Here is a 27,465-nt window from a genome sequence, read left to right on the forward strand (position 1 = left end):
TATTTTTAAATTGTATAATCCAGCCACCCATGAGGGCAGAACCATCAGCACTCATTGGAAACTGGCCTCTACAAATCTAAGCAACTTGGACTGACCAACCACTACAGTCTTCCCATTTTTTTCTTTCAAATTTTCTTTTAAAAATATTAGTTTTTAATTGTGGTAAAATATACATATGAAAATCTGCCATTTTAGTCTTTTTACAGTGTACAGTTCTATAGCATTAAGGTAGATGCTATACAGTACAGGTAATATTATTGTTATTAAAGCTAGAATACTTCATCACTTACACATATGTTCCATATATCAAATATTCAAAAGGTGTTTTAAAAGAACTGTCTTCATGCTATACATCTTACACTATAAACCTCAATTCCAGGTGAATTATGAACATAAATATGAGAAGCACTACTAATAGAGGAAACAATAAAAAAAATCTTTATGACCTCAAAATCAGAAAGGATTTCTTAGGACACACACACACAAAATGCACAAACTATAACCAGATTGAGAAAATAAACTATATTAAGGTTTAAAACGTCTGCATCCCAAAAAGATACACTAAATATAGAAGAAAGGGAAGACACATACTAGAAAAGATTTGAAATGCATTAATGGAAAGAGAAAGACAGATAATAGAAAAGAACTCTACAATCAATAAGAAAAATAAAAAAGCAGGAGTAAAAAATTGGGCAAAGTATATGACAGGGAATTTTCAGGAAAGGAAACATGAATAAATGACTAATGAATGTACATGAAGATGTTCAACCTCAAGGAATCAACGAAATGGAGAAAAATCACAGTGAAATACAATTTTAACACCTACCAGGTTGGCAGAAATACTAAAGCCTAGTGGTGCTGAGTGTTGTTGAGACTGTGGACCTCGGCATACCTGGTATCTATCGCATAAGGATGGAACAGACATTTCAGGGTTGGCATGTTAAGCAAACTGGCATGTAAAGCGAGCAGGGAGAGAAAACAGCACAGCCGCTCTGGAGGGCAACTTAACCTTGTTCCAGGAGAGGAAACGCATACAACCCGCTCTCACCCAGAGACCCCAGTGCTGGGGACTCACCCCCTCCCGCACACGCACAGGGAGACGTGCACAAGAAGGCCCACTGTGACACTGTCTACAATCCTGAAAAATTAGAATTACCCTAAACATCCATCAACAGGAGACCACAGAGATCAACTCTTTTATCGTCCTACAACGGAATACTGTGGTAGCAGTTAAAATGAATAAATTAATTATCTGTAGCAATATGGGTCACTCTCAAAAACTGGTTTAATAAAGTGAACTGCAAAATGATGTGAATAATATTACAGTTAAAAACATGCAAAGGCATTTCATATACTGTGTGTGGATGCGGCCATCCATACACAGACATGCGTGCTCGTAGTGGTGGACCCTGGGGAAGGAGACAGCGGAACAAGATTGGAAGGAGACGGGCCTTCAGTTGTATCTTCAATGTTTTATTTCTTAAGCCTGGTAGTAGGTACACAGGTGACTGTTATATGATTCTATATTTTATTATAAATAAAACCTTTAACAATTACTAGAAATTGTTTCTGTGACAAAAGACCTATATCCTTTTAAAATAGAAGAGCGGCCCTTTGATAGAATCAGGAGAGACAGTAAGTAGGAAGCTGAGACGGTGCATTTCCTCTCAGTGGTTCTGATTCTGTGATTACTTACTCTTTCCAAAGTTGGAGATGGTTGCTGGATCGTTCCCTCTCTAATCAATAAATATTACTAGGTAATCCAGGGGCTTGGTTACTCACTCTGAATAGTTTTTGCCATCTCTCTCTTTTCTCGGATGAGCTGTTTACGCCTCTCCCGGCATTCTCTGTTCAATTTTTGCTGCTTGGCATTCTCCTCCTGGAGGTGTACGATTCGCTCTTGCAGCCGTCCCAAGGAGCGGTTAGAAAAGACTAACGTTCCGGAAAGATCACTAGGGATTTCTCCAAACACCACGTGCTCTATCTGCAGAAACAAAACCAAGCCCAAACCCAAACAGACAAAGATCAAACTAAACGTTAAACTCACAGAAAGCATAAGGGAAGCACTTCTTACTCTGCCCCTTGTTTAGGTCACGACCTTTGGCCTTCTAACTCTCACCCGAGTAAGGTAAAAGCAGGAAGCTTCTTTCAAAAGAAGCCACATTATATTCCCCTGGGGACAGCAAATCTTCCCACGTAGACCATGCCTGGTATCTACCGCATAAGGATGGAACAGACATGTCAGGGTTGGCATGTTAAGCAAACTGCTAAAGATAGCTAATCCAGGTTGGGTCAGGTTCTACAAACTGATATGTAAGGCTGAACTTAGGTTTTTCTTCTAAAATACCGCTTTGTCTCTACCTGACCAAATACAATACAGTTGGCCTTCACTGGTACGTATCTCGGCATTTTAATGTAAGTTGTAGTTCATGTGAAACAGAGAAATGGACAAAGAGAAGAAAAAAAGAGAAAGAATATTTTCCTTTTATCTTAACTTCCCTCATTAACAAATAGAGATTAAGAGAAGGTAATGCTTGCATCTTTAGTTCATGTCTATTTAAAGATGGTGTGAAAGTGACATGTGACCAAGAGCCAAGATTTCAAACTCCAAGCCATTCCTTTAAGCCACAGGCTCGTTTCTTCAGACTTGAGGTGATTCAACTTTCAAAGTGATAATGGGCCCCAGGGAAATAGACATGCTTTGATATTACTCTTTCATAACAATCTCAGAAGGAAAAGTTGGGGTGTTGGGGGGAGGGTATAGCCCACTGGTAGAGTGCATGCTTAGCATGAACGAGGTCCCAGGTTCAATCCCCAATAGCTCCATTCAATGAATAATAATTGAAATAAATAAAATTTATTTTAAAAAAATGTTGGGGCATCACTCTACAGGTAGAATTCTCAGCACAGGACTGCACTTCTCCCCACTTGTGGCCCATGAATCTTTCCCTGGAAAGCCTGGGTATGGTGGCTTAGATGGGGCGGGGCAACCCGTGCAGACCCCTCACCTGGTGGAGCTTGAGTGGAATCACGACCAGTAGTTCATTCAGCCGCTGCTGCTTCTCGCGTTGATAAGCCTCCAGGGCCTCCTCTGCTGCGTTCAGATTAGTTGCCACGATTTTCACCTGTGGAAAAGCCCCGTGTGTGAGATGTCAACAAGATTCAGTGAATACATACCCAGGGTGGTAAATGAAGCCATTTGGGAGGAAGCCAGAGCATGACGGAGTCTGCCGTGTTGGGCTGTGATTAAATGGATGATCAGTTTGCAGCCCAGGAATGTGTGTTACTCCCTTCCAGCTAAGTCAGGATCCACAGCATTTTTTCAGTCGTTCCTGTGACCCCAGAGCTGTAGAGGTTTTTGTGAATGAAAGCTCAGAAGACATGTCCCACCCTGGAATGGTTCAGATCTCATTGGGTCATAATAAGCGCAATAAGTTAGAGGAGAAAGCCTTTTAAAGTGATGAAACTACTCACTATAGTATTTCTAAAGCACATGCTTCATCTCCTACGAAACTTGAAAATCTTCTAAATCATATCCTTTTTGCAAGAGGAGAAGCAATCTATCAAAAATATTTCTGAGTATGAGTCAAGTTAAGTGATGTTGCTCTAGGAAAGAGTGCCTAAGAGGAAAACTGAGCAGATATAGCAGAAATCAATCAATATAATTACACAGAAAGTTTAGCTTAGTGGTCTCTGACATGGCACACACGTGCCCCCAGCATGTCAAAGTGATCTGCTGGGGTCCAGAAAGAAAATAGAGTTTCGATTTTATTTATTTTTATCTTATTCTTTTTCATTTCCATTTTGGCAAATGTGTCATAATATACAAAATACATTAGAACAATCGTTTGCAAATATAATCTATAAATAAATGTACATTTATTGTAGGTATATGTGCTCCACAATTTTTTAACTTATAGAAGTATGTAATCAAAAAATTTTTGAGGGTCAATGATTTAGCTAAAGAAAGTTTCAACCATCAAAAAAGCAATGGCCCCCACCACAACTGTAAATGGATGTAACATTGGAGGAGTCTCTTCTCTTACGAGAAGTCCTAACTCATGTCACGGCTACGAAATAGCAATGTTAGAGCTAGAAGGAGGTGGCGCTGGGGGAGAGGATAAACAGAACTGAAGAAGGCAGACCAACATACTTTTTTGGACAATGTATCATATTCCTTTTTGAGGTTATCAATAATTTTCTTTTCTTCAACTAAGGCCTCTTCAATGTCCAGCCTTTTCTCTCGAAGTTGAATGGCCAGTTCAAAGAGACCCATGTCACAATCTGAAATGACAGTCAAAATAAAAAAGTAGCCCGTGGGGGAGGGGATAGCTCAGTGGAATTGTGCATGCTTAGCACACACGAGGTCCTGGGCTCAATCCCTACTACCTCCATTAAATAAACAAACAAACAAACTGACTTACCCCCCAAAAGAAAATCACATCTTCAGGAAAAAAATTAAATAAATAAAAATTTGGAAAAATTAAAAAAAATTAAAAAGCAGCCCCACTTGTTGGGGAATGTAGTAATATTGTAAGTGTGGACTTTGGAGCTTTAGAATTACTAATGACGATTTGTGGATCTTCTCTAGCAAGGTTCCATTACACTTAGGGCTCCAGGGAGAAATGACTCCAGGTAGAAATTAATGGTGTTAATAAGCATGGTAGTACTTATAATACTAGCATGGATGTTTTGAGCAGTCCTTGGTGCTAGCCCTTTTATGTACATTATCTCATTCAAGAGATCCAGCCCCTGTGATGTAGAAACTATTGTTTCCATTTTATAGGTGACAACTGTTAAGTCTCAGGTCACATGCTGATATGTGATAGAATGAGATTCAATACAGTATCTCTATATTAATTTCCACTATTATCACACTAACTGTAGGCCCCCAACTGTGGGAACAAAGTAACGAGCCTTGGGCCAGAATGGTAAACAAGTTATAAAAAGCTGCAGACTCAGAGGTGAGAAGGCTGGTTAGCCAAGGACGGGTAAGATCCCCAGAGGGTGGCAACCTAAGACAGGCAAAGCCGCCTGAGTCCAAGAAGAGTATTGTGAAGCAGCCGTTTCTCATACATTCCGCCCTGATAAGCTGTAAGGCTCGCTAGTGCCGACACGGACATGATTTACCAAAACATAAAGGGTCTTCAGACCTTGAGCCAGACACTGCCTGTTAACCATTTCCCTTGTCATTCTTCTTTTCTATATAAGACTGTGCAACGTAATAAAGCTTCAGAGTAGCCATCAGCTCTCTCCGCATACGGTGTGTATGTGTACATGGTATCATGACACTGACACTAATAGCCACATTTATCCACCAAGTAATTGATCAAGAATGTGAAAATATAACAGTATTACCACTGAACTTAGAACTTAGGTCTAGCCCCAGTTCTACCACTAAATTAACTGTGAGCCTTTGTTCAAGCCATTCAATCCTGCTATAAAATAACAAGTCGCATTACAAGATTTTTTAGCTCTCTTCTACTCATAAATATGATTTTAAGGAGACTCTTATTTTCCAAATCAAAACAAGATTTAAGTATTATTTGACATTAAGCTTTAAAATTTGATTTATAATTTATATAAAATATCTAGGAAGATCATTTGAGATCAAAAAGAAATAGTTTGGTTTTTTTTTTCCTACTGAATCATTCGTCTATTGAGACTGTAAGGATATTGGTCTGGACTGTAAGAATACTGGACCATAAGGATATTTCAGACTGGTATCACCAGTGAAAACAGTGAATATAAGCTGCCAAGCACCTCCAAGAAACTGGTAAAAATTGCCCTTACAAAACAGGTTTGAAATATGAAAACTGAATGATTTGGCAAAAAGGGAGTGCTTTATGTATATATGCACACAACATACACACATATATACATACACATACATATATACACACATATACATATAAACACACGTATTTTATACACACACACACATATATATATACATCTTCTGTTTCTCTAATAAAGTGAAACTTTGGTGCATAATTTATGACTCTGAACTGACTATAGCTTGTCTGCAGGTTATTTAATTTGGCACTCACAAATGGTTGCCTCAAGAAACAGGAAATAAATGGTCCAGAGAGGCTCCAAAAGTATTCATGAGACTGTACATCATTCCTATTAAACCGTCCTTTCCTTACATTTTATTATGAGACAAGTAAGAAACCAAGAAAATGACCTTTTAGGTATTGTCAGTCCATATTCACACTTCACAGAGAATGCCTGGTTTTATCCAACTTACGTGTTGGGCAGATAGAATCATCAAAAACCTCATCTTCAGATACAGACTCATCCTCGTCACTCTCCAAGCCGGATTCTTCTTCACTTGACTCATCACTTTCCTCATCTTCATCTAAGGAGAGAGGGAAATATTGTTAATAAGCAGAGGCATTCCTCTGCCAAGCTAAGTCCCAGATATTAAAAATAAATTATTTTTCAATGAGTTTGTCTCTAGGGAAGAAACAAAGATTAAGCAGGAAATTACTCAATATTTTTTAAAAGAATTTAAAATGGTTAGGAACTCAGAGACTATGAACTCAAATGCCTGCAGAAGGTCGTGCAATTAATTTCAAGGCTTTAAGTCAGAGGGTTGAGACCAAGCTGCCAAGCTGCCTATGCTGTGCCCCACCTAACACACACTTGGTTATGTTATGTAGTCCACAATTCCTACATCACAGGGATCTGAAAACAGATTTTCATGACTGGTAATGCTATTTATAATCTTTATTTAACCTACTTACTGTGAATATTCATGTCTTGCTGCAGAAGTATTAAGATGTTTGATTTACAGATTCTACACCAAACCCTGCTGGTGGTGTTAGTTTAGAAAGACTCTCTCCTTTGGCCAAACTTGAGTCAGGCTCTTTCTAACTGGAAAGTGTACTCTTTCTAACTAGGCCTTGACCTTGGGCTCTGTCCTTGGCCCATTCAGTCCAGTTTTAGCACGAATCCTGCTAAATCAGTTTAGTTAAAATCCCCACCTTTGATATCTGATCAAATCTCTTATTCTCTGCCTTCAGTGTCATATCACCCTGGCTTACCTTCAGCAAAGGGTGTTTCCTGTTAGGTCAGTTTAGCACAGAATTACACTACCTCTTAATAATTTTCCATCCACTGCCCCCCACCTTGCTCCTCAACTATAAATCTCCACTTATCCTTGTTGTATTCAGAGCTGAACTGATTGATCTCTCTCCCCTCCTACAAAATCCCATTAGAGTGGTCCCCTTGAATAAAGCCTGCCTTATTGTTCTTTAACAAGTATCATGAATTTTTTTTTCCTTAACAATGACATATGTAATATCTTTTATAAAATATAAAAAATTGTGAATGCTAAAATACATCTGCCCCCATTAGTTTTGGATAAGGAATTGCAGACCTCCCCCACTCAACTCTGCCCCACTTTTTTTCTATCGTAGTACAGTCAGTTTACAATGTTGTGTCAATTTCTGGTGTACAGCACAATGCTTCAGACATACATATACATATATATTCACTTTCATATTCTTTTTCATTATAGGTTACTACAAGATATTGAATATAGTTCCCTGTGCTATACAGAAGAAACTTCTTGTATATCTACTTTATATACAGTAGCTAGTCTCATTTTCTTTTAAAATAACTTGAGTCCATCTATGAACCATAGATTACCGATTGGCAATTTTCTATTTTATGGAACAGCAAATTAGAGATAAGAAGTGGACCTCATGCTCTCTAGAAGACTTTTTAAATTTAAGATGTCTCTTAAAATTACTTTAAGTGATCTGTACCACCTTATGAAATAAACTTGTGATTTCAGGGAGATGAAGTCGCTCTACCTTTCCCTATTTCTCCCACTAAATACAGCTAAAAACCCTGGATACTATATGTAAAGTAAACACAGGAAGATTCTGAAAACCAGAAAGAAGACAGTAGACCTACTATGCACCTTGGCCCCTGAAGAACAGCACTGTGGTGAGTTCCTTGGGTCTCCTTTTGTATCTCAGAGGTGGAGAAGGCTAAGTCAGCAACCTGAAACACTGACAGGTGCAGATACAGAAAAGCCAACAAGAACCTGCTCTCTCTAGGCAAACAACCAGGAAAGAGCAGCCAAGAAGGCAGAAAACTTGAAAAAACACCACAGGAAAAAAACAAACTGTAGTCTTACTTGCATCCCCATCAGCAAAGGCCAAGTGGGAGACTAGACATCCACCTTTGCCAAGCTGGAGTGAGGCACCCCACCACTGCCACTAGAATGGTGTCAGAAAAGGCCAAGTAAGCACCAACGACATTTATTCCTGTTGACTGGTAACCAGTCCCCTCCCCCCTCCCCCAACTCCCCACTCCAAGATCTCTGTGGAGACCACACAGGTAGCTCAGACTTCCACTCTCAGATGGCAGTGACAGGTTCTCTTCCCCCGCCCTGCAGAGGTGGTGTCAGAGGAGCCCTCGTAAAGAGTCAGGACGTTCACCATTGCCCCGAGGTGCCAAGGCCTTCTCCACCACATTGTCAGCAGAGACTATGTGGGGAGCTAGAACTCCCACCTGCACACAGCAGTAACAAGGAGAGCTCCCTTCCCTTGGGCGACAATTAGACTGAGTACCTCCACCTGGCAGTAGGAAGTAGGCACCCATTCCTCTCTCTGGCAGAACAGTGTTAGAGAAACCCAAGTATAAGCCAGAAGATCTAAATAAGAGACAGAGTCTCACACATAACATGAAAGTTTCCAGGTTTCAACTGAAAGTCACTCACCATACCAAGGACCAGGAAGACCCTCCAACTGAATGAGCAAAGACAACCAGTAAATGTCCAGTAAGAAGACAAATGTTAGAATTACCTGACAAAGTATTTTAAATAGTCATGATAAAAATGATTCAACAGGCAATTATAAACACACTTGAAGCAAATGAAAAAATACAATGCCTCAAAGAAATAAAGTCTCAGCCTATTTATTTTTTATATAAAGAAGAGCTAAATGGAAAATTTACAACTGAAAAATACAGTAATTAGGATAAAATCTAATGGATGGGCTCAATAGCAGATGGGAGAGGACAGAGAAATGAAGCAATGAACTTGAAGACAGGACAACAGGAATTAGCCAATTTGAACAATAGAAAGAAAACAGAGCCCAAACCCCAGAGCCTCAGGGAACTATGGGACTATAATGTAATATCTAACATTCATGATAAAAATTCATGAAAAGTAGGAACAAGAAAGAATTTCCTCAACTTGGTAAAGAATATCTATGAGACACCTACAGTTGTTTTTTAATGGTACAGGTAGCATACTTAATGAGTGAAAGATCAAATGCTCTCCTTTGCTAAGATGGAAATAAGGAAAGGATATTGGCTCTCAGCACTCTATTTCAACATAGTACTGGAAGTTTTAACAGTGCAATAAGCAAGGAAAGGTAATTGGCATACTGATCAGAAATTTAAAAATAAAACTGCCACTTTATACAGATAGAAATTCCCGAGAAATCTATCAAAAACTCCTAAAACTAATAAGTGAGGTCACAACATAAAAGATAAACACCTAAAAAGAAATTGTATTTCTATATACTAGTATGAATATGTGGACCCCAAGATTAAAAAGAAAATAGCATTTAAAATCACTCAAAAAAGAAGATATTCTGGTGTCAATCTAACAAACATGAACGTGAACTGGATGTTGAAAACGATACAAGCTGGTGACAGAAATCCAAGTTTCAGATAAACACTGTGTTCATGCCTGGAAGACTCTACATAGTAAAGATGCCAATTCTCCCTAAAATGATATAAAGGTTTAACATAATTTCTATCAAAATTCCAACAAGATTTTTTGTAGATATAAAAAATTCTAAAATATGAAAATATAAAGGAACTAGAATAGCTAAAACAATTTTGAAAAAAAAAAAGAATAAAATTGGAGGAATTAGTTTACATGATGTCAGAACTCAATAGCTGCTATAATCAAGACATTACTATTGGTGAAGAGATACACACATATTCTAGAACAGAATAGAAAACCCAGAAACAGATCCACACAAATAGGCCCAAATGATTTTTCTAAAGATCAAAAGCAATTCAATGGAAGAGATACAGCTGTTTCAACAAATGGTGTTAAAACAACTGGACATTCCTAGGAGGAGGAAAAAAAAATAACCTTGACCTAAGTCTCACACTTTATACAAAAAATTAACTCCAAATGGATCATGGACTTAAGTGTTAAATATAAAACTCTAAAACTTTTAGAAAAATAAATAGGAGAAAATCTTTAGGACCTAGGGCTAGTCAAAGAGCTCTTTGACTTGACAACAAAATAAGATCCAAAAAAGGAAAAACTGACATTGACAACATTCAAAACTACTGCTCTGCAAACGACTTTGTTAAGGGAATGAAAAGACAAGGTACAGACCAGGAGAAAATATTCGCAAACCACATATCTGACACAGGATTAGTATGTAGGATAAAGAACTCTTAAAACTCAACAATATAAAAGAAAACAATCCTATTCAAACATGAACAAAAGACACGAAGAGACATTTTACCAAAGAAGATATACAGTTGGCAAATAAACACATGAAAAGATGTGCTTATTAAACAAAACTACCCTTTGCTATCTCATACCAGATACGCACACATATAGCCCATATGGTTAGAGACCTAAAGGTTTATTTCCTCTCCTCTTTAACCCCATAGTGCCTCTACAATGTCTATGTTGTAGTGAGAAAAAAGGTGTGTAGTATGTCTCTTAGTTATCACTCTCCTTCATCCTAATGAGACAAAAAATAGGATCATATGTAAGAAAGAAATACAAACCAGCATCTCCTTCAACTTCCTTTTTCTTTACCCGCTTAATCCTCTTCTTTAATACCTTCATGAGGAAGTTAGCAAATTTATTGTTTTCTCCAAGAGCTGCTTGGAAACCAGCATAGAGGGCCTTTTCTTGCTCCTGGAGCTTGGCAACTTCATTCTTCTTCTCTTCCATCTCTTTAAGAGTTTCATTTATTTTCCACTAAATGAACAGAAACAAGAACAAATGATAAATGCAATATTTCTGATAAACTGGGTTCAGAGAACATTGCACGTTACAATGTAAGTCTACAGTTGACAAACATTTTTTAAAGCTTCTTAATAGAAGTTTACATTCCTGATGTTTGCAGAGTCATTCACTTATTTGGTTAAAATTTTGTAATTCTTTTGTAAAAGTCAGTAAGTTCAGAATCAGACAGGATCGATTTTCTGATGTTTAACTTCCTCAAAAAATCTAAATTAAATAAATTGAAAAGTTTACTGATATGAGGATGTCAGGTAGTATTTTTCCATAAGTGGTCTCAAAAAAAGTTTTTTCTTTCATTATCAAGATAACTAAAACAAAAAGGCACATCATCTCTTGATGAAGCTGATATATCTAAAATTTAATGTCACTATTGAGTATGTCTTATCTATTTAATAGAATCCTTCTTCCTTTAACATCAAGAAAGATGGTATAATTGACCTCTTTAAATTTAACATTATATATATAAAACAAAAAAGAAAATTTCCTATGCTATTCAATTATATATTATTCTGAAACTAGCTCTCATATTTAGGAAATTCACTAGCTTCTTTTCCAAGTATGTTCATAAGGATAATATATAATCAACAATAAACTTCATAAGACAGCTAGTGACAACAAAAATATACCGACTTCTGAATTTTGAAATCCATAGGTAAACCAAATATAAGGCTCACTTTGAAAAACTTTATTCTCCTACCTTACAAAATATCAAATCAAATTCATTAAAAAAAATATGATTCAAACAGGATTCAAAATCATAAAACATACAGATTCTCTGACCATGGACACCCAAAACAGAGAACAAGCAAGATTAACAGGGAAAAGGAGGCAGAAAAGAAGGCAGAAAGAGATGTGGACTCGAACAAGGAGGGAAATTAAGTTGAGAAGAGGAAGAAAGAAGGATCAAGTTCTTCCCCTAACTAAGGGTGTAGCCAGCTAGCGTTCTTCTGCCCATTCTTACCTGCATGTCCTGTTCCTCTTTGTCTAATGAATTAACACGCTCTTGAAGTATGTTCTCCTGTTTTTCAAAATTCTTGAGGAGAAGTATTTCCTGAAATAACGTGACATGGTGCAGGTCAGATAATTTCATCTGAGTATCTAGTTTCAGTTTCTGATGTCTCAGGAGACGGAGTTCTGCATCAAAAGTGACAATCAGTTCTTTGATCTGAGGTGGAAAAAGATTTGAGAATGTTAGAAGTTAAAAAGATGTAACTGCATTTTTTAAAATGATCCAACAACACTAATTTGTTTGGGTAAAAGACTTTTCTTATTACGCCCTTATCATGGATGGAAAATTATAAGGGTGGGCAGGTGGGCATATGTGCATGTATGGAGTCACTGCAATCAATTCATCAATGGTATTACATGTACATAAATTAATTTATTAAGTGGTAGGAATTCTGCAACTGCAGTCCTTCCAGCTATTTCTTCACCATTGATTAAGCCATTGATCAGGAATGTCCTTCTTGCTGGTTTAAACTGGAGACTATGAGCTCTTTGTGGGTAGTGTTTATATCTGTCTCCACCCTCCCCACAGTATCTCTACATTGCCCTTCATACAGTAAGCACTAAAAACACTTTTCCTCATCCTATTTTGAAAATTTTCAAACCTATAGAATAGTAAATGTTTTTAATAGATAAATATAATCATGGAGCCACAAGAAACACATTCAATCTTCTTAGTTTATTTACAGATGAAGAAATTGAGACTAAAAGTGATCTCCCTGAGATTACAACTAATTTGTTACAGAACTAAGATGAGAAGCTAAATATCCCAAGTCCTGGTCTAGACTTTATTCCACTGTCATCCCGAATAATTTTAAATCCTCAGTTTTGCTCTGATTTTGATATAGCTTCTCCTTCACTTCATCCCAAAGGAGATGAAGATCTCAAGGAGAGCCCCCACGGGCTGATTCTCCCAAGGGAACTAGTACAACAAGAAAAAGACAAATCACTCCATGTTTTTCATTAGGCTGTACATGATGGGGAGCCTCAATGAGCAAATGCATATGATGAGTGAGGGCTCAGCCTGGGACTGAGAAAGAGGATGATATCTGTGGGTATGGGATAGCGAAATTGCTGGAGAATTTCGGAGATCAAAAAAACCCCAACAAGCCAAGGAGACGAAAAATTAAACCTTTAATTATGAATGACTGTAGACTAAGTGGGTTCTCCCTTAATGCTTGTTCAACAAATTTGAATTATTTTTAAATTTCGTAGGAGGCAGGACTGTATTTTTTTTAGTGGAACATCATTCTGAAACTTTACCACATAGGTATCCAAGTTTGTAAGTGTTACACTTGTTTTATTCTCACTACCCTTCATAGCCTGTTAGCTTTATGAGGATAGAGAACCTGTCTGACTTGAGAATTGTTGCATCCCTAATTCCTAGCTAGCACTGTCCCTGTGCAATAAATATTTGTTAAATTAATAAAATAAATGAATTAGGTAAAATTAAATCAAAACTTTTTTACTATCTACTATATGTCTGGCATTGTCCCAGATAGTGCAGGGGAATCGTGTGGCCCTTCCCTCAAGAATTGTATAATCTAATGAAACAGAGACTAAAAAAAAAAAAAAAGAAAGAAATAGAAAAGATCAATGAAACTAAAAGCTGGTTCCTTGAAAATATCAACAAAATTGATAAAACTTTAGCCAGACTCATCAAGAAAAAAAGGGAGAGGACCCAAATCAATAAAATCAGGAATGAAAAAGAAGTTAAACCACAGAAATACAAAAGATCATAGGAGACTACTGCGAATAACTATGCAAATAAAATGGACAACCTAGAAGAAATGGACAAATTCTTAGAAAAGTACAGTCTCCCAAGACTGGACCAGGAAGAAATAGAAAATATGAACAGACCAATTACCAGTAATGAAATTGAATTAGTAATTAAAAACTCCCAACAAACAAAAGTCCAGGATGGATGGCTTCACAGGTGAATTCTACCAAACATTTAGAGAAGAGTTAATATCTATTCTTCTCAAACTATTTCAAAAAACTGCAGAGAAAAGAACACTTCTGAGCTCATTCTATGAGGCCACCATCACCCTGATACCAAAACCAGACAAAGATATCACACAAACAAGAACATTACAGGCCAATATCACTGATGAACATAGATGGAAAAATCCTCAACAAAATACTAGCAAATGAATCCAACAGTATATTTAAAGAGCCATAAACTAATCAAGTGGGATTTATTCCAAGGATGCAAGGATAATGCAATATTCATAAATCAATCAATGTGATAACACCACATTAACTGAAGGATAAAACCATATGATCATCTCAATTGATGCAGAAAAAGCTTTTGACAAAATTCAACATTCATCTATGATAAAAACTCTCCAGAAAGTGGGCATAGAGGGAACATATCTCAACATAATAAAGGCCATACATGACAAACCCACAGCTAATATCATACTCAATGGTGAAAAGCTAAAAGCATTTCCTCTAAGATGAAGGACAAGGATGCCCACTCTTAACCACTTTTATTCAACATAGTTTTGGAAGTCCTAGCCACAGCCATCAGAGAAGAAGAAGAAATAAAAGGAATCCAAATTGGAAAGAAAGAAGTAAAACTGTCACTGTTTGCAGATGACATGATACTATACATAGAAAATCCTAGAAATGCTACCAGAAAACCCCTAGAGCTCATCAATGGATTTGGTAAATTTGAAGAATACAAAATTACTATACAGAAATCAGTTGCATTTCTATACACTAACAATGAACTATCAGAAAGTTAAATTAAGGAAACAATCCCACTTACCATGGCATCAGAAAGAACAAAATACCTAGAAATAAACCTGCCTAAGGAGGTAAAAGACCAGTACTTGGAAAACTAAGAAACTGATGAAAGAAATGGAAGACGACCAAAACAGATGGAAAGATATACCACGTTCTTGAATTGGAAGAATCAGTATTTTTTAAATGACCATAATACTCAAGGCAATCTACAGATTCAATGCAATTCCTATCAAAATACCAATGGCATTTTTCACAGAACTAGAATAAATAACTTTAAAATTTGTATGAAAACACAAAAGACCCCGAATAGCCAAAACAATCTTGAGAAAGAAAGGAGCTGGAAGAATCATGTTCCCTGACTTCAGACTATACTACAAAGCTACAGTAATCAAAACAGTATGATACTGGCACAAAAACAGACACATAGATCATTGGAACAGAATAGAGAGCCGAGAAATAAACCTATACACTTATGGTCAATTAATCTATGACAAAGAAGGCAAGAATATGCCATGGAGAAAAGATATCCCTGTCAATAAATGGTGCTGGGGAAACTGGACAGCTATATGTGAAGAACGAAATCAGAACATTCTCTAACAACATATACAAAAATAAACTCAAAATGAATCAAAGCTCTAAATGTTAGCTGGAAACTATAAAACTCCCAGAAGAAAACAGGCAGAAAACTCTTTGACATAAATCGTAGCAATATTTTTTTTAAATCTGTCTTCTAAAGCAAAGGAAACAAAAGCAAAAATAGGGAAATGAGACCTAATTAAACTTGAAAGCTTTCACACAGCAAAGGAAACCATAAACAAAATGAAAAGACAACCTACTGAGTGGGAGGAAATATTTGCCAATAATATGACCCATAAGGGGTTAATATCTGAAATATATAAACAGCTCAGACAACTCAACATCAAAAAAAAACAACCTGATTGAAAAATGCGTAGAAGACCTGTATAGACATTTTTCCAAAGAAAACATACTGATGGCCAAAAGGCACATGAAAAGATGCTTAACATCACTAATCATCAGGGAACTATAAATTAAAACCACAATGAGGTATCACTCACACCTGTCAGAATGGTTATCATCAAAAAGAACACAAATAACAAATGCGAGCAAAAACATGAAGAAAAGGGAGCCCTTGTTCACTGCTGGTGGGAATATAAATTGGTACAGCCACTGTGGAAAACAGTATGGAGGTTTTTCAAAAAACTAAAAATAGAACTACTTTATGACCCAGCAATTCCTACTCCTGGGTATATATCCAAAATAAACAAAAACTCTAATTTGAAAAGATACATGCACCCCAATGTTCATCATAGCATTATCTACAATTGCCAAGATATGGAAGCAACCTAAGAGTCCATTGACAGATGAATGGATGAAGATGTGGTATGTGTATATATAATGGAATACTCTTCAGCCATAAAAAAGAATGAAATTTTGCTATTTGCAACAACACGAATGGATCTGGGGGTTATTATGGTTAGTGAAATAAGTCAGCCAGTTAAAGACAAATACTATATGTTAGCACTTATGTATGGATTCTATAAAAGAAATCTAGTGAATGTAACAAAAAAGAAACAGACATTTACAGAGAACAAACTAGTGGTCACCAATGGGGAGAATGAAGGAGGAAAGGGCATTATAGAGATAGGAGATTAAGAGGTACAAATTATTAGGTACAAAATAAGCTACAAGGATGTATTGTACAACACAGGGAATACAGCCCATATTTTATAGTAACTACAAATGGAGTATATAACCTTTAAAAATTGTGAATCACTATATTGTACACCTGTAACATATAATATTGTACTTCAACTAGATTTCAATTAAAAGAACTGTAAAATCTAATCTGTAAGACAAAACAGCAAGAAAAATATGTGTAAAACATGAGGTGCTTATTATAAGTGCAAATGGAATTTAGAAAAAAGGAGAGTATGTGATGTGGGCAGAAGATTCTGGAGAGGGTTTTGAATGATGACAACTTTGGAAGGAGGTCATTGCAGGTAGAAAGAAATAGCAAAGGAGAAAGTACAGCTATACACTCAGAATGGGGGTGAGTGGGGAGAAACAGGAAGAATGAGAAAACAGGGCTGGATGAAGTGTTGATAACAGGTGAAGAATAAGATTGGGAAGCAATAGGGCTGCCTTCAGAGTGGAGCTCGAAAGACACATTGACGAAGGAGACTCTGTACGACCGGCAGGAGGGAGCACTCCACCCAGGAGAGATCCTTTTCCTTCCATATTCACAGCACCTCCCGCACACAACTGGCCCCAGCGTGGTCCTGATTTTCCTAGAAGTAAAAATTTTTGCTATTCTAGCTCCAGAACAATTCCGAAACTAGTCATTACCAAGAACACTCCCACGAATAGAGCAAAGCACACATTAGAGAAAGAGCAGGGTGTAAAAAGCAGAGAGTGCCCCATTGTCACTGCAAGTTTCTTAATTGTGTTTTATCCATCTTCTGGATAAGGCTGCTCCATCACTTTCCCTTTACCATGATCTCAGTTAGATACCAATGAACATGGATTTGCCCTTAATTCTTAGCTTTCCAAAAAGAAAAAAAAGAAGTTAAAAAGTTCCAAAGTCCTGGGCAGAGCACAGTGATTTTCAGAAGACTAGGGATGGGGAGGCAGTGCAGCTATCAGTGAGTTGTGGGCTGGTCAGGGTTCAGGGGAAGGTTAATATAGAGACATTAAAACTAAACAAGAAACTAGATCTAGTTCATCCCTGCTCTTCTCTCTTTCAGCTTTAAGTAAGCAGTCTCCTCGCTTACCCTGTTGATCAAATACTGCTGCATGTACAAGTGTTTAATCTCATCCCTCCTCATAATCTCCAGCTCCACTTCGGTTGGATCTGCTTTTTCAAATTCCATGAACTTTGGAATATCTAGACTGAATGTTGATACTTTTAACAATCTAGACGAGGAATCACATGTCGTCAAATCCCCGTCCTTTCCAGAAGAGAGTTTGAGGAATCCTCCAGCTGAGCCTGCAGACCCTGCCTGTTCCCCCTGCGGGGACTTTTCATCCTGATTTTCCATCAGCTGTTGCTTAAAAGCTAGGAGGGTTTTCTCGTCATACTGAAATCTCTTCTCTGGAACTTCTTCCGGGTGTATCTCAGGGATTTGGGGAATCGGGACGTGCTTGGATATGTGAAGAGTCGACTGAATATTCTTCAGTTCTTGCACCAGGCACTGTATTTCCTCGATGACAGCCACCTTCAGATCTCGGAGAGAGACGATGCACTTGTTCATGTGCATTTTCTTTGAATAGGCCTGATAAAAAGAATGGGAAAGAAGCAAAATGACACTCCACTCACAAATGCTTTGCTTTGCTTTTGTCCCTTGACTGGTATACCTAGCAAAAAATTTAAGATAAAAATGTATCTGATCATTCTTGTGCAGTACACTGTTATTTCCTCTGGTTTTTAGGCTTTCCCCCATTTAGTATCTTGGAAAGGGGGAGACAGCCTGGATGTGACCCCTGATGTCCCTCAGCTGGCTTGGAGGGCTGAGCTCCCCTGTCCTCCTCCCACCAGTCAATGGAAGCCCACCCTGAGCTTTGTACTCAGCCAGATCCAGGGGAGGCGCGGGGGGGGGGGGTGGAGGGAAGGTCACTCATTGGTCAGAACACACAAGTAACCACCTTTCCTTGATGGAAACTCAAATCCCATTGGCATAGACTCACTTAGGGTTGCCTGCTTACCCACCTAGCCAGACTACGGTTTAGCCTGTTTTCATTCTGTATTTTGGCCACATTATTTCTGTTACTCCTTGTGCAGGCAAGGTCATGATCCTGAATTTCGGTATCATGTCACACCAAGAGATTCCAGTACTCTCCCTCGGTTCCTTCTCCATTTATCTAAGCCAAGCTATGCCGCTGCCTCCAGCCACAAGTGCCGTACAGGCCACTGCTCCCTCACTGCCAGCTCTCTCCCCAGTCTGTGTTTCCTAAGTGCCCTTTCCAGAGCCTATAGGCACATGCAGCCCTACTCTTGTGTGCCGTTAGGCACCTAGGTGGTCTAAAGGCTATTAAGAGTAACTTTGTGTAAATATACAGGTTAAGGAAAATAAAAGATCAAAAGGCACTTCTTCAAGTAGTCTTGCAAAACTTGCCTGCATATTTACTACCTCCTGTAACAAAATAGAGGGGATGTTTCACGTACTTAAGAACACATCTTTAAATGCTTAAGATTTAAACTCAAAAGCCAGCTCCTGGGTGAGTGGAGGACCGCTTCTGAAAGTACCTGGAGGACTGAGAAGTGAGCTTAGAAGAATAAACCCAAACCAGCCTCATGGCTGTAAGGCCTACCTCTTTGAGGAGCCCTATTTACACATCAAGCCTCTCTCTCTAGTTTTCTAAATACCACACACACCTAAACACTGACCACAGGAAGGGGATGTATAATATACTGTTTCTAAAATGCCTGATACTTTTCAATGATTTTGAATTTAACCATGATAATAATGACTGTTTACTGACTTTGACCATTACATTAACCCTGTCAAGTAGACTAGACATGTCTTGTCTAATTGTTGTTCCTTGGTATTAATATCTTTTTGACAGGCAATATAACTGAGGCTTAGGGAGATTTACATGACTAGCAAAGTTCACGTAACTACTGAGTGGCAGAGATGGAACAAAACTCTGGTCTTCCGACTTGTAGAGTGTGCTCTACATTGATTTATGTTGTTCTTTTAATAGATTCCAGTATCATACATTTCAAGACATCACACCTGTTCATCACCTCTAGCTGGATCATGAAATTTTGGGTTGGATGATTGGCAAATTGTGGTCAAAAGAATATTTCTCTATGACAATGGATGAAACAAGCATTGCCTTAGACAAACACCTAGAAGAACAACCCAAATGGTCACTAATAACATGTTCAAAATGTCCATTTGATCAGAAAGGTGTAGTTATGAGTTATGAAAATTTACTTGTGGCTATGAATTGTCATACTAGGATCTCTGGAGTACTGGCACATACAGCATCTTTGGTAAAATAGAAGAAGACACTCCTTCCTCAAGACACTTTTCTTCAATTTTTTTCAGAAAATTATAAAATATCCAAACATACTATGATCCGGCACTCTTTCCAATGTGATGCCCTGAGATGTGCAACTTGCACACGTTCTAGGTGACCAAAATTCTTCTCAAGGGGTGGGGAGGGTATAGCTGAGTGGTACAGTGCTTGTTTAGTATGCACGAGGTCCTGGGTTCAATCCCTAGTACCTCCACTAAGAAATAAGTAAAATAAATAAACCAAATTACTCCCCTCCCCCAAAAAACCCCAACTTCTCCTCAAAATGGTAGCTCAGATGCCTTCTGAGCCTCTAAGTATGAAAAGTCACCTGTCAATTCAAATTAAGGAATGACTATGACAAGGAGAGGAAACTTCAATAAGAAAACAGGTATGAGAAATCAGGATGATTAGAAGCACTTTGGAAGACGGCAGAGAGTGTCAAAAAGGAATATATTAATTGTTTAGTACTGAGTCACCTACAGAAGTTTGGAAGTCCTTCAAACAAACGCTAAACACAGTGGCCTCTTCTCCTAAGTCTTTGGTGGTCCACAGCAGCTAAAAACAATACCCAATAAGGATGTGTTTGAATTTCAGAAGTTCAAAGTCCATAAAACAGAATGCCTTCACCCATGAAACTGGTATTAAACCGAGTAATTAATTTGAAGGCTGGTTCTGCCATATTAACTAAATAATCATGGATAAATCTCTTTCCTCAGGACTCAGTTTCCTCAATTGTAAAAAGGGGCATTATTCTAGATAATCAGGAAGGCTTTTTCCAACTCTAAATTTCTATGACTATAATCTCTTATGGACCAGAGAGCAAAATGGGTGGTTTTAGCATAATTCAACAAAAACCCCAGGCTGTCTCTCACTGTCATGAAAGCTATGGGTAAGCACCACAGAGTCAAGGTATCCCAGGTCCTCTTCCTTCTTGGCAGCATTTATTCTCATGTGTTCAGGTATCTTATAGTCTGGGGCCGTCTTCAGGTTGAAGTCCCCCATATACAGCTGGGCCTCTTTGATGGCTTGGACATGTTTGGGATCTTCATAGTCATCATCAGGTTTACTCTTGTACCTATCAGAAAAATAGAAAACCCAGCCATAAATATAACAATAAACTCCAATTTGTCCAGTTTACTACAGGTAATCATATTCAATCATGAAGCAAAAGCAGAATTCTGAGTCTGTGATGCTACTTTTGTCTGTAGAGCCCAAGAATTTTAAGTTAATGACTATTTTTAAAGCAACTCAAGCAAAATAGTAAGTAATTAAATAAATAAAAAACAATCACTAGATGGTGCTTAAATAATCTGAATCATTCGTAGGCTTTGGTTAACCTCTAAGTAATTTAGGTCAACATCATTATTTATTCCCTCACTAGAAATGAAGCCTTAAGTACAGATTTTTTTAAATCACTAAAAATTTAATTGAAATTTTTTTTTAACAATATAAGTGACTGTCATAAAATTTGTCCTAATATTTTCAAAAAAGTCATGTAATTCAAAATAGCATGAGTGTTTGTGTGTATATATACATACATATACATATATACACACATACACACACATATATACATATATATGTATGTATATATATGTACATATGTGTGTGTGTGTGTGTGTGTGTGTGTGTATGCCTCCCTTCTTCTCTCCCTAAATTCCACGGAAATGACAGTGTGGAGGTATTAAAGGGGACAAATCATTAGGAAAGCTGAGAATGGGACAGAAAGCCATGAGCAAACTAGTGACAGTGATACATTTCTAGAAGACAGAAAGAAACAATCATATTAATGGATAAACTAGACCAATGAAAACTCTAGTCCAGAATACCCCTCAGGAGAAGGCTATAAAAAGAACTGGATATAGTCTTCTTGGTAGAGTTCCTGGGAAGCTCCAAGCAAAGAGGGGGCAGGTATGGAGCAAGGAATGGAATGCTAGACATTATTTGGCAAAATTAATTAGAGGATTGAAAAGGAATGCCTGAACCAGTTGAGCCCTCCCAACTTCCCCATCTCCACATGTGAAAGGTATCTAGGGTATGGGTTGGCACCCCATTGCAGGGATCTTCACTGGCAGACCCCCAACCTACCTAATTCTTTAAAGTGAAGCCTGTCAGTCAACATGAGCACATAGCTTCAGTCAGCCCTTTAGGAAAAAGCAAACACACGTATAGCAGAAAAAACACATACCATCTAATGTATTAATTGACAATTGTTCATTTGTGTATAACAGCACTAAAGGAAAGATCAATATTTTTAAAGAAAGGAAAGGGATGGAGAGGAAGGAAAGGAAAGAAAGAAAAGGAAGAAAGACAGTACTTCTGCTCTGGCCATGTGAGAGAAACAATTATCCTCATGCTCCAAATACCCAGAACTGAACAAAAATATAAGAAACAACTATGTTCTGACATTGAATAATAAGCAGACCAGGACTGTAATTCCTGAGAGCAGTGAGACAAAATAAGTAGTCCTTATTATCGCCTGGTTTCTGCATAGAGGAAATTATCAGAATCTGGAGTAGGGTTGGGATTGCAAATATTAGTCAAGTGACCTCACTGAGGAGACAGAAACTGGAGTTCAGAGAGGCCAAAATGGTCAGAATTTTGTGGAAAAGACTGTAAGAGTTACACAAGGAAATATACATGGGGCTTTCTTGAGTTTCTGGTTGAATATTAGTCTGTACACTTGTAATGTGAAATACTATGAAGCTGGACAAAGAAAAACATCTGGGGAAAGTCAAACACTGGGAAGCTGTAAGACAAACAATTCTCATAGGTACACATGGCTGGGACTCACTCATCATCCCATGAGTTAAAGAGACCTTATCAAATGTAAAGGACATTTAGTAGAGTACCCCCAAAGAGTCATCCCTTCAAAGTAGGAGAAACAGAAGACTTAGAAAATATTATCAATCCCCTTGTCCTCACTGATATGTATAGAACACTATACACTAACAAGTCTTTTTTTTCTTTTTTTTTTTTTGCTTGGGGAAGTAATTAGGTTTATTTATTTTAAGAGGAGGTACTGGGGAATGAACCCAGGACATCGGGCATGCAAAGCATACACTCTACCACTTGAGCTATACCCTTGCCCCCAGAACACTACACTCCAGAATGCAAGAATATATACTCTCTTTCAAGCATGCATTGAACTTTAACTAAAATGGACTGTATGCAGGCCTATATAATTTCCAATAAATTCAAAATAATTTAAATCACACAGACTATTTTCTGTGACCACAAAAATTAAATTAGAACTCAAACAGATATTTTTTAAAACCTCAAAATTTTGGAAACTAAACAGTGCACTTTAAAATAACCCACAAATCAAGGAAGAAATCACAAGGGGTATTAGAAAATATTTTGGACTATGTAATAACAAAAATATATCAAAACTAGTGGAATGCAGCTCAGTGCTTAAGGGAAATTTAAAATAAGTATTTATATTAGAAAAGAAGAAAAGTATAAAATCAAAGCTTACACCTAAACTTAAACTTTAAGAAGAAAGAAAAGAGTTAATTAAGCCCAAAAAACTAAAATGAAGGAAATGGTATAGAACAGAAATCAATGACACAGAAATCAGACAAACAAAATTTTTTTAAAAACTATAACCAAAAGGTAGTGTCTTAAAAAGAAATTAATAAAATTAATAAACCTCTTGTTGGAATGATCAAGAGAGAAGATACAAATTAATATCAAAAATAAAAGAGGACAACACAACAGATAGTACAGAAATTAAAATAAGAAGAGAATAATATCCTACCCAGCAAAAGTGTCCTTCAGAATTGAAGGAGAGATAGAGTCCTCCAGACAAACAAAAGCTGAAGGACTAGGACAGCCTTACAAGCAATGTTAAAGCACTTCTTCAAACTGAAGTAAAAGGATGCTAATTATTAACGAGAAAATATATGAGAAGTATAAATCTCACTGATAAAGACAAATATATATGTAAATCCAAAATACACCAATGTTGTAAAGGTGGTGGATAAATCACTTATAAATCTGGCATAAGCTTGAAAGATAAATGTATTAAAAATAAAAACTGTAAATGCAATAATTTGTTAACAGATACACAAAGTAAAATGATGCAAATTGTGACATCAAAAACAAAGGGGGGGAGTAAAAATGTAGTTTTATTGTGTGTTCAAAGTTAAGTTGCTATCAGCTCAAAATAGATTGTCAAAATGTATGTTTTATGTAAGTCTCATATAAACCACAAATAATCTATAATAGATACAAAAAATATAAAGAGAAGAAATTTAAGCATATCACTATAGAAAATCATCAATCACAAATGAAGAGAACAAGAAAGGAAGAAAGGAATTATAAAACAATCAGAAAACAAATAAAATGCAACAGTAAGTCTATACTAATCATTAACTACTTTCAATGTAAGTGGACTAAATTATTCAATCAAAAGACATAGAATGACTTAATAAAAATAAATAATTAAATGAATCAATGCATGAAAAGAAAGGAAGACCCAACTATATGTTGCCTACAAGAGACTCACTTCAGCTATAAGGACACACACACAGACTGAAAGTGAAAGGATGGGAAAAGATACTCTATGCAAATAGAAACCAAAGAATGCAGGGTAGCTGTACTGATATCAGACAAAATAGACTTTAAGCCTATTTTGAGACTATTTTAAGTCTGTAATAAAAGACAAAGAAGGTCATTATATAATGATAAAGGGGTCAAGCCAACAAGAGGATAACATTTGTAAATATTTATACACCCAATGTAGAAACACCTAAATATAGAAAACAAAATGAACAGACCTGAAGGGAGAAACAAAGCAGCACTACAATAACAGTACTGAATTTTAATAACCCACTTGCAACAATGGATATGTCGTCCAGACAGAAAATCAGTAAGGTAACATCAGACTTAAATGACTCATTAGATATTTACAGACATTCCATTCAACAGCAGCAGAATACACATTCTTCTCAAATGCATATGGAATGTTTTCCAGGAGAGGTCATATATTAGGCCACAAAACAAGTCAATAAATTTAAGAACACTGAAATCATATCAAACATGCTTCCCAGCTACAGCAATATAATATTAGAAATCAATTACAAGGAGAAAACTGGAAAATTCACCATTATGTGGAGATTAAATAACATGCTACTGAACAACCAACTGAAGAAATCAAAAGAGAAATTTAAAAATATCTTGAGACAAATGAAAATAGGAAAATAACATACCACAGACTTACGGGATGCAGCAAAAGCAGTCCTAAGAGAGACGTTCACAGCAATAAATGCCTAAATCAAGAAACAAGAAAAATCCTGAACAACCTAACTTTACACCTCAAAGAACTAGGAAAAGAACACACAAATGAAGCTCAAAGTTAGTAGAAGGAAGGAAATAAAGACCAGAGCAGAACTAAATGACATACAGACTAAAAAGACAATAGAAAAGATGAAAGTAAGAGCTATTCTTTTTTAAAGATTAAAAAAAAAAAAAAAAAGACAGACCTTTAGCTATACTCACCAAGAAAAGAACTCAAAATCAGAAATCAAAGAGGAGACTTCACAACTGATAGCACAGAAATATAAAGGATCATAAGAGACTATTAAGAACAATTTATACCAATAAATTGGACAACCTAGAAGAAATAGGTAAGTTCCTAAAAATATACAACCTACCCAGATTGAATCATGAAGAAACAGAAAGTATGAACAGACCAATTACTAGTAAGGACAGTAATCAAAAACTTCAAAACAAACAAAAGTCTAGGACAGATGGCTTCACTGGTGAATTCTATCAAAATTTAAAGAAGAATTAATACCAATCCTGCTCAAACTCCTCCAAAAAATAGAGTAAGAGAGAACACTTCCAAATTCATCAGCATCATCCTGATACCAAAACCAGACAAGGACACTACAAAAAGAGAAATTTTTAGCAAAAATTTAAAAAGGTAATACACCATGATCAAGTGAAATTTATCCTAGGAATACTGATTTAATATTTGAAATCAATCACCATGACCCACAATGTTAAAGAATAAAAGAAAACAAGCATATGATCATCTCAGTATACTTCTAAAAGTCATTTGAGAAAATTCAATACCCATCCTTGATAGAAAACACATTAAGAAAATCTTCTCCACAAACTAGGAATAAAAGGGAATTTCATCAGCCTGCTTAAGTGCTTCTAAAGGGCTGGTATCACATTGATAATAAAAGGCTGAATGTTTTCTCCTTAGACCGGGAATACAGAAAGAATGTTCACTCTCATCATTTTCATTCAACACTGTAGTGCATATCCTAGACAGCACAAGGAGTCAAGAAATAAAAGATATTGAGATTGGAATGGAAGAATCTGTCTTCACTCACATATAATCATTTTATAAACGACTGTAAAGAATCTGAAAAAAAAAAAAGCTAGTGTACCCAGTATCATTAAAGATAAAGATAAGAAAAATTAATTGAGAAGAGTTCCACTTCTAGGAAGATGGAATAGACCTACATTTTCCTATTTTTCCTGGCAAGTAGAAAATAAACAGCCTGGACACTAGCAAACATAAGAAGATTTTGAAAGGTGAAAAGAAGACGCAGACCACAAAGAACCTTGGGACCTAAAGAGTATATGATGGTAAGTTCTCTGGGTTTTATTTTTGCCTCATATAGCCCAGACTTGGAGCTAACGAGTAACTCCGAAACACCAACAGATTTAGACAACAAAAGCCCAACAAAATCCTGCTCTCTCTAGCTAAACTGTCAAGAAAACAACAGAATGGCAAGAGAGAAAACTTGTAGACAATAAACTCTCTACTCCAGCCAAACACTATAGAAAAAAATGTGGCCCCACTTCCACCCATGCTAGCAAAGGCCAAGTGGGGAGTCTAAACTTCCACCATCATCAGGCTTTCACAAGGTAACACAACCCTTACAGAGTGGTTTCAGAGGAGGCGGGTCCTGGGAACCAGGACTTTCATGTGTGCAACAAGCTTCCCTACCACAGTGTCAGTGGAGATCCCAAAGGGAACCTGGACTTCGGATCCTGCCTAGCAATAACAAGGTGATCTATGATCTACCCCTGCTGGGGTAGTGTTTAAGGAGGCCTAGTGGAGAGCGATGATTTTCACCAGCCTCCACAGTATCAGTGGAGGCCAACTGGAAAGCAAAGTTGTATTAGTGGGAGCCTAGTGGAATCTGGAACTCCAACTTCTGACCAGTAAGTAGCCCTTTCCTTCCTCAGATGTCAGCGGGAGTAGAATGGGTAACCTGGACTTCTGTACTCACAGTAAGATGTTACTCCTGCTTACCCTGCCGGAATCAGAGAACGCCAGCTAAAACAGAATGTATAAATAACATCCAGAGTCTCATAATACCCAAAATGTCCAGATTTCAATTAAAAATAATTTGAAATACCAAGAATCAGGATGACCTCAGCCTCAATGAGAAAAGACAATTACCAGACACCAAATCCAAGATGAGAGAGATGTTAGAATAATCTGACAAGGATTTTAAAGCAGCCATCATAAAGTTCTCATAGCTACTCTAACAGAATGGCTAGAGGAAGTTCTCTAAACAGAAATAAAACGATAGAAGAAGGAACCTTGAAACATCAAAAAAGGAAGAAATTAAGATGTTAAAGGTAAAAATATGGGCAAATACACTTTACTT

General features: G+C 37.1%; 1 protein-coding gene and 1 long non-coding RNA gene across 2 annotated transcripts in view; one reads left to right on the plus strand and one right to left on the minus strand.

Moving 5' to 3' along the window:
- LOC116663567 lies at positions 1-25,716 on the plus strand. The gene is made up of 3 exons (XR_004319758.1): positions 1-12; positions 12,735-12,741; positions 25,404-25,716. It is a non-coding gene; the product is annotated as an uncharacterized LOC116663567 (long non-coding RNA).
- CFAP44 (cilia and flagella associated protein 44) overlaps positions 1-27,465 on the minus strand; it is a 99,287-nt gene that overhangs the window by 6,990 nt on the left and 64,832 nt on the right. Inside the window, 8 exon segments of the mRNA XM_032479202.1 lie at positions 1,783-1,984; positions 3,009-3,125; positions 4,154-4,284; positions 6,251-6,361; positions 10,786-10,981; positions 11,988-12,191; positions 17,575-18,075; positions 20,723-20,900. Of these exon segments, the coding sequence (XP_032335093.1) occupies positions 1,783-1,984; positions 3,009-3,125; positions 4,154-4,284; positions 6,251-6,361; positions 10,786-10,981; positions 11,988-12,191; positions 17,575-18,075; positions 20,723-20,900 (1,640 nt within the window).

This window comes from Camelus ferus, chromosome 1 (assembly GCF_009834535.1).
Source record: "Camelus ferus isolate YT-003-E chromosome 1, BCGSAC_Cfer_1.0, whole genome shotgun sequence".
NCBI classification, from domain to species: Eukaryota; Metazoa; Chordata; class Mammalia; order Artiodactyla; family Camelidae; genus Camelus; species Camelus ferus.